Below are 13557 nucleotides of genomic sequence, written 5' to 3' on the forward strand. Positions count from 1 at the left end.
CAAAGGGTTCATTTATTTATTTTTTTCATTTATTTTTTTCTTCTTGTAAACCGTCTCACTGTGGAGTCTGGGCTGGCCTGGAACTCACTCTGTAGACCAGGCTGGCAATTGAACTCAGAAACCCTCCTGCCTCTTGCCTCCCAAGTGCTGGGATTAAAGGGGTGCACCACCACACCAGGCCATAATCTTCCTAAGAGCAAGACAGGAAGTTCCTAGCAGGAGTCCATCCCCAAAGACCACAGCTGAATCACACCAAGGAGAAAGGCTTCCCGCTGTCCCAGAACTATTACACCAATAGGTATTAAATCACTCAGATTCAGAGCAACAATTGGGTAAATTGTAATTTTTTTATTGGAAAACAAATATACAACTTGGAATGGATTTGAGGCAAATTGTGCCATAAGCAGATTTTCTTTAAGTGGCTAAACAAAGTTTAAAAAGCAAGTAACAATAAAAGAAAATGTTTCTGGTACAATACCAGCAGTACAAAAACAGAGTGTACGAGTCCCTGGATAAAACGCCCCTTTTGCAGTAGTGCAACTTGAATACCCATTGTTGACTGTCTGTCCAGTCCACGCTTCCACGGCATGCTGACAGTTCCCAAACGGCTTTAGAAGGCGTAACCCAGATGTTCCCTCACTTGACCAACGCCAGCTAAGTTCAGATGTGCACAAGGGCTTGGATATATCCAGAGTAAGCCACATGCAACATGTTACTTGTTTTCTAAAAGAAGGTTTAAGGACAACGACAGAAGATAAGGGAAGAAAACATGGAGGAATGAAGTCCTAATTACTATACATGCATATTTTCTTGACAGTAGGGGAACCTTTTACAGATAAGTTACAAACAAAGAAAGGCAAATAAACAATTTTGTACAAGAAATTTAACACATTCTGTACAATGTCTTCACTTTGCTGTCATCATTTGTACAAACTCTGAAAAAATAAGAAACAGAGTTATGAGTCAATGGCAAAAGGACAAAAGCAACCCTAACTCTGAACTGCAGTTTCTGTCCCTTCACTGGAATTACACAGTAACAGGAAAGTCAGTTTATGGCCCAAGTTGGAACTTCCGAAATCAATGCATTTGGGATCCTTGAACACGAGCCAGTTAATGCTGGGGCTATGGATGTGGCTCACTGGTACAATGCGTGCTTAGATGGGCAGGCCCAGAGCTCATCACCAGCAACAGGACGAGAAAGCCATCTTGGCTGAGTTTAGACTTGAATTTGGTATCTGCTGGGTCAGCAGTCAATATTGTACCTTCAGTGTGGCAACTGTTTAACTTCTATACGGTTAAATTTACAACTGTTATGTCAGGAAAATACAAGTGAGAAAGTAAAAGGCAAAGATGAACTCCCTTCGAATCCTTTCCACGTCTAAAGCCATGCTCGCTGCAATAGGCATCCTCAAGTTCTGAGTAGTCGACGACACTTTTGAATTCAAACAGTCTCAGACAAGAGTCAGAAAGCAAGCCAGAGCCCAGTCAGATACAAGTCTATTTCACCCACCACCTTCTACAGAAACTGTACTGTTCCACTCAAATGTTAATACCTTATTAAAATGTCCATTTTCTAGGTGCAGAACTGACATTCAAAAGTCTTAGCTGTGATATAGTCTTGTTTTAAATGGCCTAAGTTTAGTGAGAGTTATTTTAGCACCCTCATTTGGGGGGTAAAGATTCCAGCTTTTCAGCTAGGAAGCAGCCTCTCAATTTAAGTTAATCAAGAGTGTGCAACTGTGACTCACCTTCATAGTTTACCTGACCGTCCCCATCGATATCTGCTTCCCTGATCATTTCATCCACCTCCTCATCTGTCAGCTTCTCCCCAAGGTTTGTCATCACATGGCGAAGCTCTGCTGCACTAATATACCCATTACCATCCTACAAAAAGGAGGAAGAGATGTCTGAGGAATATCTGAATTACACTACTAACCAACAATTTCATGTTAGAAGATCACATCAAGTGGGGGCGGTGGTGGCAGATCTTTGTGAGTTCGAGGCCAGTCTGGTCTACAAAGTGAGTTCCAGGACAGCCAGGACTCCACAGAGAAAGTCTGCTGGGGGGTACAGGAAGAATCCACACTGGATTTATAAATGTCATTAAGTAGGATACCCATATATTCCAAAGGCAAGAAGAGCCACGACTTGGAGATCCAAGCTCACATGGATTTCTTAAGAGCATTCACCTAACCCTTCTGTTGGTTTAAACCATCGGAAAAGCCCTCTCCAAAGACTACAGGTAGGTCCCGTTAGCTCCATTTCAGTCTCTGCACATTCAGCCCTTGAACTCTACCTTATCAAACACGCGGAATGCTTCTCTAATTTCCTCTTCGCTGTCTGTATCTTTCATTTTTCTTGCCATCATTGTCAGAAATTCAGGGAAGTCAATTGTGCCATTACCTGAAACAGTTTGTACACACGTCAAGTGCAATGCAAACCCCTCCAGAGCACAACGGCCAGCCCCCCGCTGCACTCACCATCTGCATCTACTTCGTTGATCATGTCCTGGAGCTCTGCTTCTGTGGGGTTCTGCCCCAGAGACCTCATCACAGTCCCCAGCTCCTTTGTGGTTATAGTCCCATCGCCATCCTTGTCAAATAGTGAGAAGGCTTCTTTGAATTCTGTCAGGAAGACCGGAAATCCAAACATGCGCATTAACAATAATAACCAGCCCATAAGATGGACTAACTCATCTGGTGGTGGCGCACACCTTTTATCCCAGCACTCAGGAGGCGGAGGCAGGAGGATCTCTGTGAGTTTGAGGCCAGCCTGGTCTACAGGGTGAGTTCCAGGACAGCCAGGACTACACAGAGAAACCCTGTCTCAAAAACCCAAAAATGATGTACTAACTCTTCAAGAAGGCAAAGATGTACAGTATTTCAAACGGAGCTTCAATTCCTAGTAAGCCAGGTGGAAAAACCTTGTGATAATCTGTCAAAATCTCTGGCCAACCAAATCACTATGTGTTCATACTGAGCTACCTGAGAGTTTTCAAATCTTAGAAAATCCAATCTACAGGTGTTTGGCGGTCCCTTCAAAGGTTAAAGGCATGTCTACAATCAACAAAATGTTGAAGAACGGTATCCATACAACGTCTGTCTGCTGCTGTTTTACTCTGTGCTTTCCAGTTCACCGTCTCTAGACCCCACCTGTGTCTCCAGACTTGTCCACTGACATCCAAGAATGCTCATGAATGCAAAACTTCAAAGTGTATAATCAGGTTAGGTGGAGAGTACCACTACTCACATACATCCCTCTGTATCAACCCACTACTGATACTACTTGTAGCACAAATTCACCAGCTGAAAATTTTCGCTTAACTGACTCATCCAAATGAGAGGTCAAAGTTCACAACTCTCTTGGCTTCCAGAAGAGCATTTTGATTTTCTTCCTGCTTTTCATTAACAAGGCTCTGGTTTTTGACCGTTTTTCTGGTCAAATGTTTCCAGCTCTATCCGTTCACTCTCTAATCATTTCATCTATGCCCACTCACAGCAAATACCTTCGTCTACTCACCTTTCTGATTGCCCAATAAAATAGCTTCCCCTTGGCTGACTTCAAGCAAGATATGTAACAAATAAATTCTGTATTGCCCAGCAACTCCAGGGAAGTCATTTTAAGTGGTCCCCTCTGAAGCCTATAAATAAGTTGTATTAAATGCTACTGATTCTTTTTTCCACTTCTGCAACCAATATTTTGGCTCAAAGCTCCCCCTCATCTTTTGCTTGTACTATTAAAACTGCCTCCTAATTGGGTTCTTTTGTGAAAACTACCCACAATTACCAGATACTAGTACCGTTCTTCAGCATCAAACAATTGTTTAGCTGTTCATTTAGATTAGGCATTACTGACTCATCTGTAGTTACTCACTAGTCTCTCCATGTATACACAGTTCTAGTCCACTTAAATATTACTTATTTCCTGAGGAACTCATCTATTATCAATCAGAAGCTTAATTAGGAATTGACTACAATAATTGAATAATTGTACACAGTACTAACCTAGATCAACCTAATTACTAAACAAATCAAGGTGTTCCCCCTCTAAAGACAGGATTTGATGAGAACTGTCTAATTCACTAATTTATATACTTTTTAAAGTTCTGAGTGCCTTTGTACAAACCTAGAAACAATCAGTGTAGGCACACAGTCTATCTATCACCTACTAAATTATTAAAAGGTTAAAATATTCAGAATGAAGTATTTATTTATATTTTCTACCATCACACACCTGGCTATGATCATTAGTACATAAACCCCCCCAATGTTTAAGATGCAACTAAGCTAAATTGTAGGAAATGGCTAAATTTACAAATTCTAGATCTCAAAGGTTTACAACATCCATAGGCCAGGCCACAGTGGTACACATCTGTAATCCCAGCACTGGGGGAGCTGGGGCAGGAGGACCACGAACTAGAGCCTGGGTCTTATCTCAAATTAAAAAAAAAAAAAAAACAACAACATCATGTTATACCCACTATTTATATACACAAAAAAGGAAATAATGAGATTATTTAAGGGCCAAACTTATATTCATATACTAAAGGCTCTCCATCATCTCGTTTTGTTTTTTCTAGACAGGGTTTCTCTGTACAGCCCTAGCTGTCCTAAAAAACTAGCTCGGTAGACCAGGTAGACATCACTAGAGATCCATCTGCCTCGGCCTCTGCCTCCTGAGTGTTGTAATTAAAGGCATGTGCTTTTGTTGTTAATATTTGAAGGCTTTTTTTTTTTTTAATTTTCTGTGCATTTTTGTTTTGTCTGCATCCATGTCTGTGTGAGGGTGTTGGATCCCCTGGAACTGGAGTTACTGAGAGTTGTGAGCTTCCATGGGGGTGCTGGGAATTGAACCCGGGTCCACTAAGCCATCTCTCCAGCCCCAAGACTATTTTTATGCTAAAGACTCAGAGCTATGAACAACTCCTGTAAGACCTCTATCTCAAAATATGTATTTTGTATCCACCTGCCTTATATATTATAGTTCACTTGCTCTTCAAAACCAGCACAATCTGTATACACACAGAAACATTTTATTCTAAGCCTTAATTCTCATTAATTATCAAAATACAAATCCAAGAGCTAAAATTTAAGTATGCAGTAAAAACACTGAATGTCATAGCTATCTTCTATAGCAGACCTTTGTCATTATGTTCACTACTACTATAAATTGAATAAGAATGTTGTTTTTAATCACATTTGGACATTAAGACTGAGGTAGATTTCATCTTTTTAAAAAGTACCTTTTCCTATAAGTCTTTCAAATGTCAAACAATAAAGTGCAGACTTGTAACAAAATTAACTGGTTACTGATGTCATACTAGGATGGGTATTCTTTAATAAAGTAATTAAATTTTAGTAATTGTTTCAACCTGAACAAAGTAGGGTTTTTCCTAGACCACGTTACTTACTGTTAGAATGTCTAAACAAATCTGCAGTAGTGATGATTACAATATAAGGATAAAAAGAGTTTCAACCATTCACACAATGTTGCACTGTATGTCCCCAGCTGGTCAACCTTTCTTTCTGGAAGGACAAGTAGCCTTTAGACTCCAGAATATTACTGTCTACCAGTCATCTATCAGCTATGAGAAAAAGAAATATTGTGCCTCTAAAGCAGACCTTGAACTTAGGAGGAAGGGCCTTGGCGATATTTGTACCACTGGGATCTATGCAGTATTCTGTATTCTTTTGGTGTTACACAACTCTGAGATAAAATTTACCCTTTCAAAAAACATTTATTTAGTACTTAGCATATATATGCCACCAAGCTCAGCTAGAACTTACCTTGGAAAAATAATTTTCTGGTAATTACAGGAATTTTTTTATAAAAATGCCACAAGTCATTGAAGACTATATCCTACTACACTGACCAGATAAAAAGAAAGCTTTATTAAAAGAACTATGTATTTAGAAGGACCAAATATGGTAGAAACCTTGAATGGATACATTTTCTCTCCTGAAATGTCTGTTGGAGGGACCAATACATCTGGCCAGAATATTGAGAAACAAAGGGCAGATACATGAGACAGTCAAGAGTTTCAGACAGCAAGCATTAGCCCAAGCTAGTCCCCCAAAGAGGGAAAAACACATGAAAAGAGCCGAGAGAAAGAAATCTTGGTAGTTCATGGTGTAATGAGGTTGGGGTTGTTCAGCTTACGTACAGCTGTGACTATTCCACAGCATAACAAATAAAGTGCCACACCTCAACGGAAGTCAAAGAAAGCTCTGCCTCACTGCCTCAACATACACAACAGGTGTACTTCACCACCCCGCAAGAGCAAGCCCTAGATTTCCATGTATATTAAGCAGTTAAACCCCTATTTAAACTTGGTCTTTAATTCAGTAGCTTTCCACTTTACATAGTCATCAAATACTGGGTGATGGCTATTTGAGAACTAGTCATTTCTAACAGTGTCCAGGTTTCTGGATTACAGAAACAGGTGATACAGTTGAGCTTTAAAATGCTCAAGCAGTAGAATAAGCTAGAGCACTCAGGAGGGGAAGGTGGAGGGTCATAAATTCCAAACCAGCTCGTCCTTCAGAGGATGCTCAAGAGCAACCTGAGCGATACAGTTGAACTGTCTCAAAAATCCAAGTGCCAGGGACAGAACCAGTGTTCGAGCACCTGACTGGCATGCAAAAGGCTCTGGGTTCAAGACCAGCACCAGGGAGGGAAAACCAAACTGCCACTGGGTTACTGGGAAAACGGAAACAGTGAAATTAGATACAAGTCTAATGAGGCCGAGCACGGTGGTGATGCCTGTAACCCCGAATTCAGGAGGTAGGACTCAATGAGTTCCAGTCCAGCCAGTACTTCCTAACAGGACCTTGTTTTCGGAACTACATCATTTCAGAACTAGCAGCAGAATAAACCCAAAAGCCCTGGCACAGTTAAATAGCACTGCATAAAGACAGTGGGTTTTATGCCAGAACTTCTTTTCTCTTACAAAGGGTCCATCTCAATCGATATCACAGCTGTTACCACAGCAGCATTTGTGAGAGCTAAGAGTTATAAAAGCTGAAAAGAAACCAGAATATCAGTGACAATCGTTAACTTTTCTTTAGAGAAATGGTTATTCACCAATCGATTATACAGACTGAGTATTGCTTATCTGAAATGCTTGGGATCAGAAATGTTTCATGTGTTATATTATCTTTACACACACCCAAAGTCCACTTTTATACAGTATTTTTGTTGTTCAAGCATTCTGACCACGACCCATCTGCGGATGAAGTAGAATGCACAATCCTTTATTAATGGTGTCATGCTAGCACTCAAGTTTTAGGTTTTGGAGAACACCAGTCTTGTAGGAATTAGGGATTGCTTAATCTGTCCGTAGTTCTAAATGTAAACCACCAACTAATTAAAGTAGGGTAAATTCCATGTCCTTTTTCTGACTCTGTTTCAATTTAATTGAGTTACTGTGTGTGTGTGTGTGTGTGTGTGTGTACTTGCCCCCTTTTGTTATGGTAACTATTTGAAGTTGCATACCTTTTGGACAGTAGTTAAACAACAACAAAAACCCACAAAAAATAAAAATAAAACCTGTATATCTATTCTCATTCTCCCTCTACACACACACACACACACACACACACACACACACACACACTTACATTCACACTTGTCAAAGCCAGTTCAATTACTGTATTTATACTACATTCAATTTGACATCATTAATGACATACATCAAAGTCAATTATTTTATCTAAGGATATTGAGTTTTGCTATTAAATTTATTTAATAAGCCCCAATGGCTATAATCCAGCAGGGTATTTCTTACCTGCAATCTGCTCTTCAGTCAGTTGGTCAGCCTACAAAGAGATCAGAAGGTGGGTTAATGACTTACAAGTATGCAGATGAGCAGTTACAGCTCACGATGTGCTACGATCCCTAGACACAATGGGTAGGCAGAATGTGTACACTTTAAGCAAGGTTAACTCCAAGATTATGCCAAATACCTCAGAATGAACTGAAACTTTAAAAACCTAAAATATATACACAATTAAAACATATCTAGAAATATTAGGACATTTAGAGTTCTTATTTTAAGCAGCAAAATCCTATAAAACCAGTTTCCTTTTTCAGTTAGACTACCACCTCCCGTCTTTTTGGAGACAGGGTTTCTTTGCTTTTCCTTGGCTGTCCCTGAAACTAGCTCTGTAGACCAGGCTGGCCTCGAACTTAGAGATCTGCCTGCCTCTGCCTCTTGAGTGCTGGGCTTAAAGACGTGCACCACCCTCTGGCACAGACTACCCAAATTTAAACTAACCTCCCATGGCAGCTTTTAAATATCAAATCACTAAAAATTGCCATTCAATGATTTAAGAATCTCAAATTGAAAAACCACTACCATAAATGGCTAAACATAATATCCTGGCCCCAACCTAACAGAGGACAGGGGGGAGAAGCACCACTCACTTTTACTACTCACCTGACTGGCAGGCAAATGCAAAGAAACCCAGGATTCTAAACAAAATACACAGGTTTCTTGTTGTTATAGCCTCCACCTGTAAAAATATCCCAGTGCTCATGCATATTTACATCTAACACCTGTCATGTGGTCTGCCAAACTGCTAAGGTAAAAAATCCCACCAAGAAGCCAGATGATGGTGGTGCATGACTTTAATCTCAATGCTTAAGAGTTCCAGGCCAGCCTGATCTACACAGTGAAACCTTGTCTGGGAAAAAAAAAAAAAAACAAAAATAAGAATCCCTACCAGCATGGGGTTAAATGTACCATGATTACTCCATTATCTCGCTGAGGGAAGAAAAACAGCCTGGTCCCTCATGTTTTAAGTGAACATATCCCTGGGGAAGGGTTGAACCTTTATATGGAATGGCCTCACATATTTCTCTAGGGCACAGCATAAGAATTTGAAAGGGAATCCAATAATTTTCCTCAACCATTTTGATTGGATTCATGGCATCATGGTCATTAGCTGAAGGCCAGTCCAGGCTACTCAGCAAGACTTAATTTAAAAAGCAACATTCAATTTAACCACACAACAATATAAACTGAATTAATTTATTTCTCTTAAAAAAAATGTAGGTTCATCAAAACAGTGTTTGCCAAGCATGTTAGGTCCTGGGTGCAGTAAGAAAAAAAGGGGGAGGGGTGTTAAGGAGCTAGTTGACTTGAAAATGAAATGCCATCAATTATGCTCAAGTGTACAAGAGCCTATGATTTAATATATATATATTCCTCCCCCCGCTCTAAGTACCAATCCTTCAGCACCCTGGTTCTATAAGCTGTGGACATATTACTCAACCTCTCAGGGATTTCATCTACAACACCAATCATGTAGTTAATGATTAGCTATCAATGTATACCAGCTAACCAAACAACCACAATTGCCATACAAAAAAAAAAAAAAAACGTAAAAGCATGGCCAGACAAAGCCTTTTTCAGCTAAACTCACCACGTTCCACACTAACTTTAAGCAAATTTACTGTACAAACTAAAACCCAAAGGCACCAGCAGCACCCTAGAAACAAAATGATTTTAAGCCTAAAAATGTTAAGCTTAAATGTGTAGCAGGCATTGTAGTATGTGGAAATCAGAAGGAATGCATGCATGAATTAGTGCAGGAAAGCAGCCAGGTACTCCACCGATTTTATTTGCAATACGTTGGGTGAAAGATGGGGGAGGGCTTATGTGATACATAAAAAAAATAAGGTCTCAGGGAGACAAGACACTAACAATAAATCAATCTTCCAATAGTCTTAAGTTGGCTTAAAAAGTCAAAATTTAAGGTCCCCAAACTGTCAGCTCCCTGTCTCCTGGCAAAAATAATCTTAGGACACAGCATAAAAACCAACTTCAAGGAATGAACCAGGCACAGAGAAAGGAAGTTTCTCTCTCAGATAACTTGAAAACTGATCAACTTTGCTTTCAAGGTTTCAGGAAAATTTTTCTTTCTTGAGTTCAAAGTTTTAAAATAAACTTTACCAATAAGTTCTAGAATAAAAACTCCTAAAAATCAAGAGCTCAAGCTTCCTGGCACTCAATTTTTCCAACTACTCTTCCGTCTATGGAGTGTCATTTTCTTAGAACCAAAATTAATAATTCTTTTGGGAAAATACAAGCTCATTAACATGTGTTTATCTCAATAAGGTGAAGACTAATTCACCAGAGAGATGACTAGTTCTTAACTCTTAATTCCGCAACTATTGATGTAATCCCTCCTGTTGTTCTTGTCATTCCAGAGATTTCCAATACACTTTCAGGTTCCACCCCAACCTACTGAACTAGATCCTGCCTTCTGCGTTACCACTGTAGACCTTTATCAAGAAACCAATCTGCATCACAAAGTCACCTGCACTGAATGCATTATGTACATTTAATCATTTTCTAAATAGCACTCAAAAAGGCTGAGAAGTGGTTAAAAAAATCTAGAGTACTTATCTGAATAAATTTATGATTCTGTGGGCTTTAAAGTGAACACAAATGCTACATCTTCATCTACCTGTTCATTTCTCCAAATGCTACTTAGATACACATTAAAGGCTTCATTATTATTTTCTCCAATTATAGAAATTATTTATTTTACCTGCATCAAAGGCTAAGTTATTTCTGTAAGAAAAAAGAGGGTCTTTATTCTGACAGATGGTACTTTACTATAAAGCATCTTGAACCAAGAGAAACCTGTAGAACAAACTTCATACAAATCAAGACCTTTACTGAAAGCCTAAATTCTAGTTGAAGCTATAGAATTCTATTATAATGGAGCCAAAGCCAACTCTTCTATTTTCGGAGCCTGCTCAAGATCTTCAGCTTAGGGAACAACTTAAACACACTCAAAACATTTCCCACCTCTTCATATCTTTTATCACCCTGACCTCAATAAAACATATTCCTTCCAATAAAAAATATTCCAATAAAACTACAGACTACATGTAACTCAAGAGCTTTATAATAATTATCTGATAATTTTCCCTTTATCAGAGTCTGCAGAATCTAAGTCTAATAAATTATGAAGTAACCAGAACGGCTGTCATTTAACAAAAACCCTTAATGTATCAATGATGCATATAACTATAAAAACTTACTGGGGAAAAGGACCACTGCAAGATATAAACCATAATTTTCCAGGAAAATTTTAAATTCTATCTTGGTAACTAAAAAAAGAACTACAATTACGAGTGTCGATTACATGCTTATAATTTAGGTCCTATTTTGCCTTACAAGAACAATTTCTGCCAGCATATTAAAATTCAGAAGTTATTATACCAAAACACAAAGAATTCACCAAACTTGAATGAATGCTAGCTCTCTCCAAGGTGAACTCTCCCCACACCCAGACAGGCTGGAGGTTTCAGTTGGCAAGGATCCCCCAACTAGAGTGTAAGATGTCACCTTGCCTCCTGGACACACCCATTGCCGTAACCACTTGGCAGAGGGAGTCATGTAAGTATTGCGAATTGTCGCCCTCATTAATTTTTTTTTTTTTTTACAGGAAACAGGAGGATCCCCTTTTTTTAAAAGAAAAAAAAAATCCTCTCTAAAATCTCCTGCTCTCCGGTATCCTCTTCTACTGTACAGTCCTTGACAGCCATTATTGCCTAAAAGAACTAAGATCAGACGGCAACTTCCACACCAAAACACAAAGTCGATTTCAAGGAACGCCGCGTGTGGTCGAGGTGAACAGGAGTGCACCTGAGCACTCAAGAATTTAGCGACCCGCCCCTTAATTGCTACTTTGAACACTTTCACCAGCTCGCTTTCGCCGTGGGCGGAAAACGCCGCCGCGGAGCCCCCCACTGAAGTGGGCTGCTTTCGCTTTAACGCGGCTGTGTTATTTGGAGAGAAAGCTCCCGACTTCAAGCAAAAAAAAAAAAAAAAAAAAAAAAAAACCTTGCTTTCTTCGACGATTAAAAAAAAAAAAATTTCAACATCCAGTCTGGTGCTGGAAGACAGCACCAGATGGGGTAGAACAGGCAGCGCTGCGGGGGGTGGGGGTGGGGGTGGGGGGAGCTGCGGGGGGCCCCCTCCCCCGCCCATCCCCGCAGACCTCCGCAGTCCTGCAGGTGCCAGGGCAGCAGCTGGGGCGCGAGCCGAGCCCAGCGCGGCCGGGCCGGGCCGGGCCGGGCGGTGGCTCCCCGGCTCCGCGCGCCCGCCCCACCCCCAGCCGCGGCTTCCCCGCCCGGGCTCGACCCACACAGCGCGCCCCCGGAGCCCGGCCCGGCTCCCCTCGCCTCGTGCGGGGACGCGGGCTAACGGCGCCCGCTCGCCCCGGGGCCCCGCGCTCCCTCCCTTCCTCCCTCCCTGCCCCCAACTACCACCACCACCCACCCCCAGCGCATGGCGGCCGGGCGGACAAAGGCGCTTCCTGGCGCCCGCGCTCCGCGGCGGCCGTTGGCGGTTTGAATCCGGCCCCCGGGGCTGACCTTTCCAGCAGCTTGCAGCTCCGGCGCCGCGCGCGCGCTCGCTCTCCCCGACGGACCCACACCGCCCCGCACCCCCGCACCCCGATCCTTCCTTCCCCCTCCCCACCCCACCCCGCCCCGGCCAAGCCCCGCAGCGGATCCCCCCGACTCAGAGGAAACCCGGGGGGAGAACCCGAGCGGGGGGACACCTGCGACATAACCGCCGCGGGGGCCTCCTGGCCTCTTTGGCGCCATCCTTCTGGCTCAAGTGGGCTCCTGGCGGGTGTCCGGGAGGGGAGGCCCCCCTCTCCTGGTCCATGCGCCGCGGCATCTCTGCCCCACCGGCAGCTCGGCTCCGCACTCACCATGCTGCAAGGGCTACCGGTTTCCGAGACGCGACCACACAACCACTCGGCTCGCTCGCTGCGCTCGGACTAATTCTCCTCCCCGGCCCCCAGCTCCTCATAAACACCTCCCTCCGCCAGATCCCTCCGCCTCACGCCAGATAACGGAACACGGCGAACGAGTCCCGGCCACCACCACCCCCTCCCCCCGCCCCCCGGCTCTCCGGGAGACCCCCTTGCTCCGCAGGCACTGGGCAGACCCAGGCAGGAGGTAAAGGGGAGCAGGGGGGCGGGTGACGTAAGTGGGTTTCCTTCCCAGGCGAGCCGTTAGGAGGCCGGTGGAATCGCGCCCGGGAGGCGCTACTTTGCGGCGCGGAGGAGCACCGCGGCGGCGGCGGGCGCGGCGGCAGTCGTTGAGCCGGCTTCTGATTGGCTGGTTTGTACCTGCAATGCGTCACTTGCTCTCGCAGTCGGAACGCGGTGCGGCGGCTGCCGTTTGCTGCTCCGGCCGCGCTGTCCTGGCAACTGCGCCAGGAGGCAGCGTGGCTTTTCTTTGCGCTTGGCTGGAGGACCTTCCTCCTTCACCCGGTCCTCCCTGCCATGGGCACACATGCACATCTTGCCGCCCCGTATGGAGGTGTCGTTGAAAACAAGCTAAGCCGATAAAAAATAAATAAATCGAGCTGAAGGACCCCCACTAATCATCACCCATCCGGCGCCCAGCTCCTCAGTCTTGCTGCGTCTTGGAAGCCGTTCATTTTCTGTTTTACGGTGCAGAGCCCATGCAGCTCAGCTAACAGACTAATCAGAAAGGGGCTTCCGTTGACGCTTCCCCTTTGCT

The 13557-nt window shown here is 43.2% G+C and overlaps 1 protein-coding gene across 3 annotated transcripts; it reads right to left on the reverse strand.

The window, feature by feature from the left end:
- Window positions 1-328: 328 nt before the first annotated feature.
- Calm2 (calmodulin 2) lies at window positions 329-12936 on the reverse strand. 3 transcript variants are annotated; one of them, XM_006986486.4, is made up of 6 exons: window positions 12738-12936; window positions 7787-7817; window positions 2481-2624; window positions 2297-2403; window positions 1749-1884; window positions 329-935 (listed from the first exon to the last, which is right to left on the reverse strand). In XM_006986486.4, the coding sequence occupies exons 1-6, from the start codon at window positions 12738-12740 to the stop codon at window positions 907-909; spliced, it is 450 nt and encodes a 149-aa protein (XP_006986548.1). In that variant the 5' UTR covers window positions 12741-12936; the 3' UTR covers window positions 329-906. The 3 variants fall into 3 exon arrangements, with proteins under 3 accessions (XP_006986548.1, XP_042123374.1, XP_076415309.1); XM_042267440.2 differs by lacking the exon at window positions 12738-12936 and adding an exon at window positions 12582-12605; XM_076559194.1 differs by lacking the exon at window positions 12738-12936 and adding an exon at window positions 11056-11103.
- Window positions 12937-13557: the final 621 nt, after the last annotated feature.

This window comes from Peromyscus maniculatus, chromosome 22 (genome assembly GCF_049852395.1).
Source record: "Peromyscus maniculatus bairdii isolate BWxNUB_F1_BW_parent chromosome 22, HU_Pman_BW_mat_3.1, whole genome shotgun sequence".
Lineage (NCBI taxonomy): Eukaryota > Metazoa > Chordata > Mammalia > Rodentia > Cricetidae > Peromyscus > Peromyscus maniculatus.

Coding starts and splice junctions, on each gene's coding strand:
- Calm2 (XM_076559194.1), bottom strand. CDS start 11,088: ATGGTTTATATCTTGCAGTGGTCCTTTTCCCCA. Junction 2,404..2,480: donor CAACGAAGTAGATGCAGATG/GTGAGTGCAGCG, acceptor AAACTGTTTCAG/GTAATGGCACAATTGACTTC. Junction 936..1,748: donor CGGTCAGGTAAACTATGAAG/GTGAGTCACAGT, acceptor TTATTTTTTCAG/AGTTTGTACAAATGATGACA.